The sequence below is a fragment of the Protopterus annectens genome, chromosome 16.part0, assembly GCF_019279795.1.
Source record: "Protopterus annectens isolate FY-2018-M chromosome 16.part0, PAN1.0, whole genome shotgun sequence".
Lineage (NCBI taxonomy): Eukaryota > Metazoa > Chordata > Ceratodontiformes > Protopteridae > Protopterus > Protopterus annectens.
In genome coordinates this window covers 205387242-205394741 of record NC_056750.1, presented here as the reverse complement: position 1 = coordinate 205394741, position 7500 = coordinate 205387242, and the positions used below count along the sequence as shown (strand labels likewise).

The 7500-nt window shown below is 37.3% G+C and overlaps 1 protein-coding gene across 1 annotated transcript in view; it reads right to left on the bottom strand.

Annotated features, from left to right (window-relative positions):
* Positions 1–7500, bottom strand: part of PCK2 (phosphoenolpyruvate carboxykinase 2, mitochondrial) — a 137793-nt gene that overhangs the window by 45631 nt on the left and 84662 nt on the right. Inside the window, exons 3-5 of the mRNA XM_044058341.1 lie at position 7500; positions 4506–4709; positions 3272–3459 (exon numbers count right to left, since the gene is read on the bottom strand). The exon at position 7500 is cut by the window's right edge and continues 190 nt beyond it. Of these exons, the coding sequence (XP_043914276.1) occupies positions 3272–3459; positions 4506–4709; position 7500 (393 nt within the window). The remainder of the gene's footprint in view (positions 1–3271; positions 3460–4505; positions 4710–7499) is intronic.

Below are 7500 nucleotides of genomic sequence, written 5' to 3'. Positions count from 1 at the left end.
CCCTCCCAAGTCCAACAGGACACTAAACCAACTTACAGCAACTTCCAATACATCGTAACAAAAATAAAATTTAGACAAACATACCGTAACATTGCAAGCAGAGGGGACAACCCCTCTGCACCCCCCCTACTTATATAGGCCAACTCCGAGAACGCACTTCAGTGCAGAAAAGGAAAATACTCCCATTCTGCACTGTACGGCACCGTTAGCAGTGTCTTACATGACGTAATATGTCACATATGTCACTGCTAGCCAACCGAAATATTTCGGAACTCCATTTTCCGACATTCTGGGCTGTCGATTAAATAAACGTTCACTTAAAAGTGTTTGAGTGTTGTACTCTACATTTTAAGCGTTCGTTTATTTAACATAGACCCTATACATATATATATATATATATATATATATATATATATATATGGGTCTACTTCATAAGATCGAAAGTTCGAAAGACTGAAAACTAAAATACTGAAAACTCAAAATATTGAAAATGGGAATTTGCCCTTTCTCCAATGCTGTGTAAGCTCAGAGTTGGTATATATAATTGGCAGGAGGTGTGGGAGGCTTGCCCCCCCCCCCCCGAATAAGAAATGTTTTCAGTATTTTGGTTTTCAGTCTTTTGAACTTTCAATCTTATGACATATACATATATACATAGGTGTACTTGAAAATACTTACATTACTAAATATCCATATAAAAAATCAAAACTAAACTGTGCGTGTTTTGAGACATAACTTCTGAGTATTCAAAAATAAAACGTTTTCTGCAGAAGACAAGTCCTCTACACCTTCCATGTATTCCAACTCTGAGATTGCACAATACAGGCATATTCCCTAATCATGGTATTAAAGGGATCTTGCTGAATTATTGCTCCACTGTATGGTTCACCAAACTGTGTAGACAAAACAGCTGTTGTCTGTTTGTACAGTAGACAAAACAGCTGTTGTCTGTTCATACAATCGACCTAAGCAATGCCTTTTCATCAAATGCAAAAGTAGAGATAGTGAAGTTACCATTTAGCTAGATGACTTACAGCTGCTGGGTCTACTAACTTATGGTTGCAAATTTCGACTCTATTTTTGTTGGGATCCTTGTATCAGTCCTGTTTAAATTCACACATACTGAAAAAATACAGCAATGGTAGTGAGCTGTGAATCTGTAACATTCATGTTGTCAACGCTGCCTTACAGTTCAAAAATGATATATCTATATCATCATCATCACCACCCCCTTTTTAGCATTATCTACATGGGGGATGGGTGGGGTATGGGTGCTGTTTGAACTGTTCCCTTCTCTCTCAATTAAGTAATGTATCACACACCATAGTCTCACACATTCCACACATGTGGGCATGCGTGCGTGTGAGAGTGAGAGAATGTATAGTAACCATAGCAGTCACTCCAGGAATATTCGTTTCACTTGAGCCCCTGAATAACAGTATCATGTGGGTGTCCATCTACACATATTAATTGGAGGACACACACCCTTTGTTGGTGTCCATCTACACATATTAATTGGAGGACACACACCCTTTGTTGGTGTCCATCTGCACATATTAATTGGAGTACAAACCCTTTGTAGCTTTTCATATCTTTAAAGTAAGGTATGTGCAAACTATGTTGGCAACACATAATATTTGACCTTCTGCTGAAAGGTGTGTCACTACAATAGCAAAACAATGGAGATTTTGTTTCCAAGGTAACAAAACATACAAACAGCTTATTAGTCAAATTGATGATTCCTTCAGCACCACTACTGGACTTAGTAATGGAAGGTGTGTGTGTGTGTCTTCATATATTCCGGATATTAGGGGAGGCAGCTGGGAAACTAGATTAGAGTACCGTGAATTATACTGGCAGCTCAGGTTAGATTCAGGAAGGTTTCCTGGTTTGAATGAGAACATAAACATTAATAGTGTTCTGAAGCTGAGAATGGCCCATCTATAACATTCACCATATGTGTTTACAACATTTTTAACTATTTTATTTATTTGTTGTTATAGTAATAGATGTATGTTATTATGGACTACCTATGAATTGTGATCACCAAACATGGGGTTCTGTCACAAAACAGGGTTAGAACACGTATTTAATGATAACAAATGAATATTATAGTATTTTAACTATTTCATTTAGATCGGCAGATTTGTTTTTTATGCATATTCAGATTTCCTGGCTGTACTGTTTAGTGTTTATTAACATGCACCCATTATGTACATAGATTGTTTTTAAGATTGTTTTTTTATTTTCACTTTGAGTAACATTTTGAACACATTGTGGTTTTATTTTAAAGTTTTATTATAAAATTGACCAATCAGGAGGGTCATGTGACACTTGTAACTAGTATTTAACAGCTCTAACTTGAGCCAGTAAACGTTTTGTCACCTTGAAAAAGCTCGGTAATAACCGAGCGAAAGCGCTTGGTTTTATTTTTGTACAATAAAGTCTGGATTGTTATACAAACATTTACTGGTTATTCCGGGTCCTGTCGCTGCTGGGCAAGTTCTTTTTCTGTGTCTTCATATATGCCGGGGGGAAGGAATGCTTAAACATTGCTGTACCATGGCTTAGCCCCTGTTGCATCTGTCCCGTGTTTTACCTGTTGCAATAGCCTCAGGTAAGCACGATATATATTGGCTACTTGTTTAGTTGACTTTTCCATTAGTTCGACATCTAAACTACAGCTATAAATGAAAATGCCATGCGTCTGACCAACAATACTAGGAAAAGCAAACTGACTGGGCACAATATAGAACACAGTATCCTACAACAAGACAGAGCTGTTTGCATACATACAGCAATGAAGGATGGATTCCTATTGGTTTGAACATATGAACAATACAAGCTACATTGATTTGCATGAGTTCTTTAAGAAATATACGTCCGTTTACTATGTGGCAATGTACACGAAGCACAGACACAAAAATGGAAACCCAGCTGTGCAAACCTCTTAGGGTATAACTAATTAAAATACATATAAGGATGCTGTTCTTATCCATAAGGTAGTGAATACATTGCAGTGTTCTGAATTTTACAATTGAGCTGGTATGCTACACATTCCCCTTATGATTTCTAGTACACATACATAACCCAAGACGTTTTACACAACTAATACAAACAATTCACTCTGAGTTTCAGATCAGCTCATTTTGTTGTAAGATAAAAATTGTTATTGAGTTTTTAAATGACTATATTCAGGGCTACACAGTTAAAAAAAGCTACAATACCATACAGGAGATACTCATTTCTCACTCCCCCGACTACTCCTTACCAGCATATGTTCAGCTAGCCAGCCCTCATCCTTGGCAATACGGGAGGCTATTCTCAGGGCAAAGCACTTTTTCCCAAGAAGTGAGTTGCCACCGTAGCCGCTACCAAAGGATACAATCTCTCTCCGATCTGGGATGTGAGCGATTAATGTTCTTTCTGGATTACAAGGCCAGTTGTTTATCAGATTGGCTGGAATACAAAATATAAACATAGCAGCTTACAGGAATAAAGGGATACGCATCACAAAAGTGCGCATATGCTTGTGTTTGTGTGTGCATATTTGTTTGTTTGTGTGTGTGTAACCGGGAATACAGGGTTTTGACTACCAACAACTCCTTTGTATATCAATGGCACAAATTCTGCATCTGGCTAATGAAAATTAGTCTTACTAGCCATTCCCTACTGCCCATGTCTGTGTTACGGGAAATCAGCAATACAGCTAAAACAAATGCATTTGTAGGGCCAGTGCAGTTACCATTTGGCTAGATGAATTACAGTTGCTGGGTCCATTAACTTGTGACTGCAGATTTCAACTCTACACTCTTGTTGGAAAACTTTCATTACAGACTAAATCTGTGCCTGGTTCCTTTCCTTCTACATCTGTTGTAGACTGTTAGCATGTACTTTGTTACTTCATACTTTGTTTGGGTGTGACAGTATAGCTTACGCAGTCTGTTATTCGCCTATACTTTCTACAGCTGGCAGGTAAGCAAGTTTGTTGTGGTGGCTGAGAAACTGTCTAAATTCACTTGCTGAAAATACAGCAATGGTATATGGCAGTGAAATGCAAATCTGTAATATTAATGGCCTCAACACCATCTTACAGTTCAAAAAAAAAGTTCAAATTCAACTGGGTGCAGATGTTGACAGATCACATACTAATGATTACAGATCTAATGTATTTGTATTAGTATTTCTGTAATTGATAACAGAAGCTTTTGTGACATGGTAATGGGGTACAGATCACACCAAATCTGAGCATGGATTGATCTAGCTGTACTTTCATGCTGTAAAAGCATTCATTATACAGAAATTAAACCAGTACAACCCTAGTGCTTTGCTGTGGTACTTTACTAACTTTGTAAGGTCTAGAACTGCATATTTAAATTCCACTTTTTTTTGGATATCCATGGACTTAGTAAAGCAGACATCTTACACCAGATAAAGCAAATCAGCTGCTGACAAAAACTTGAGGAACCAGATCATATTATACATATGTAAACGTATCACCTTACCTTTCAGTGGCAGGGGGCTCCCCACAGAGTGTAGGCACTTCACAAACTCGCCATCTCCTAACGCATTCAACACTGCATTCCCCATACGGGTCATAATTCTCATGCTTGCTACAACGTAGGCCGAGTCAGTCAGCTGAACACCTATTTTGGAAAGCGGGGAGCCGACAGGACCCATACTGTAAGGGATGACATACATGGTCCTCCCTGTGAAGAAATACAGAGGAAACTGAAAACTGTAAGCCATGTTCATTAAATACGACAGATGGCTAAAAAAAACAGAATGGGTAGAGTTCAAGTATTCTGAACAGGACAGGGAAATGTACATCATTAGAATGCAAAGATTTAGCAAGACCAAATAAAAAAAATGTAAAAATTTGTTAGCTGTGTTATTCTAGAGTAACTACAACCACAACAGCATCAGGTTTGTGATGCACTCTCAGAATTACTGACAATTTGTGACAGTGGCAGACAACAATACAGTATGAATGTGAAAGTAATTCCGCAAGGCCAGAGTTCCTGAACTGTCCCTGAAAACAGGCACTATTGTATGCTAAGTCTTAACAGTTAACAAAGGCTGCAAATAATACATAAATAATAACAATGACTTTGCATAACTTCCATTTAAAAACAATGAACCCTTTTTATGTTTATTTGGGATCATCTAAACAGTATTTAATTTTATATGCATTCCCTATAGCCTGACTTTAAAACAACTACCAGACTACATCAGCACAGTAACTCTTGATACACAACTTAAAATTAATTTGGTTTACAAATAACAGCACCCAAAAGAAGCATCACAGCATTTTTATTAAAATGTAGTTTTTTGTTAATAAATAAACTGAAGTCATTGGCAGGTCTTAAAATGAAACTAGAGCTTTGTAGTATATTAAAAATAAACAACTGTAAACAATGATTGCATTTATTTATTGATTGACTGATTGTAGCTTCAAATAGTTTAGTATCTGTAAGCTCAGCTATTAAAAGTTGCAGTCTAAGTTACAGTATTAAAAACTATAACAACTGTTTTTCATTTTTTTTCCCTCTAAAACTTTTCTTCATATCAGTGATGAATGCATGGTTGATTCAAGAGACAGCAGGGTAAACATCGGGGAGAACGGACTAAAATTTACACTGATACATGAAGGGTCTAACAGTCATTCACTGTGCCTGTGTCAAAGCTAGCAACTGACCACCCTGCAGCAAGGAGAAAATTCTAAAAAAATATTATGTGATCAGTGAACCTTACCAACTAATATTAAAAGGAACAATACAAGGGCTCATCCCACTGTATTGATACCAAAGATACGAGCATCCCATTACAAGGAATCCAATCCTTAAAAATCCTAACACACTAAACACCCACTATAACAAAAAAAAAATAAGCACACAAAGAAACACACAAATAAATAAAAAATATTAAAAAATGAAACAAACTAATAAAAATGCAATAAACAATGTTTCTACAGGGGAGAAAGCCCCCAACAACCCCACACCCTCTGTCACTTACAAATAATAACAAACAGCTCAGAAAACCATGCAGAAGAGGGGAAGGTGGGTATTGAGTGACCAGCTGTCCTCTTTTATAGCTCTTTGACCTCCACACTGGTAAACAGCAAAAGATCAGTGCAAAAATATGTCAAAGGCACCTCATGATAAACTAGTTCCTTCAAAACCATTCCTCAAGAATGGACTCACTCTGGTGTGATATCGCTGGTGTGATCCTCAGTACAAAGAAAGTGTTACAGCATACAATAGCACAACATACAAAACTCATAAAATAACTTACAATACAGTTCACTTCAGCCAGACTTTCTTTCTAAACATTTTACAGTGCGGTGATTCAGATACCGATCAGTAGACCCACAGAGCTGGTGTACCTGAAAGTTAGTGCTTCTTTGTCACTGAATTCGTGGTAACTGTAAGCTGCTAAATGACACTCGTGGTGCTTTTAAATATACTTTCACACAAAATAAATAAATTATAGGGTTTTGATGAATAGTCAAAGCTAATAAACCACAAAAACAGACTAAGATTTCCCGAATATCACAACAAGCCACAAGAACTGGGACTTAAACTGAAAACAAGAGGCACAAATTTCAGTGTAAACAACAATTTATTTTCCACTTTCATCATTACACTTCATCAGAAAACAATACATTCAACAGTAAAAAACTTATATTACATTCAGTGATCATGTAGGGAGAAAAAATAACTCTGGGATAAGGTTAACTACATTGGAGGGTGGAGCTTTCCATTAAATCACTTGTGTTCCTGGATCTCCTGGGAAAACTGGAACTCTGGTGTATTTGGTCCTGACTAGTTATAAGACAGCAGACATTAAAGAGACCCCCCCCCCCAACAATACCACCAACTGCTAGTACCCTGGATACAGATGTAGTGAAAACTTTGCAGGAAAAAGGACACCATTGACACTAAAGGGTTCAGCAAGAGCTGTCAGCAGGCAACCTTATTCCGCAGCTCACCAAGCTGTAAACAGCATTTTATACAGCTGGTCTGGAAATGTGTACTCATAACGGAGAAATAAGAAAATAACAGTCTATCTGATGTACTGGCGAACCTGACTGTACTGTGCAGTACGATTCCTCTGTCAGCTGTACCTCCTGTAACATCCATAACAGAACACTACCACTGCATATCAGCTACAGGTGAGCTGATGAAAACAGAATTTGGTTAGAGGGCATTTTTCCAGAAGACTTGTATATCCTTTTATTCACAGCAGCCCTGAACTATACTGAAATTTAATGTGTTTCTTTCTGTATGTCCAGCTTTATGGAATTTCATGCTACTGTTTGAAAAGTTGTATTATGCCAGTATATGTTTATCTTTGGTAGAAGCTGACCAGATTCTTGTTTTTTGCCACGATTTTGGCATAATCTACTTTTTCTGCGGTGGTCACTGTTGTAATATTATACTTGCATTTGTTAATACAGAGATGGTTAAAAAGACATAGAAATAAAAGACCTGTCTCACC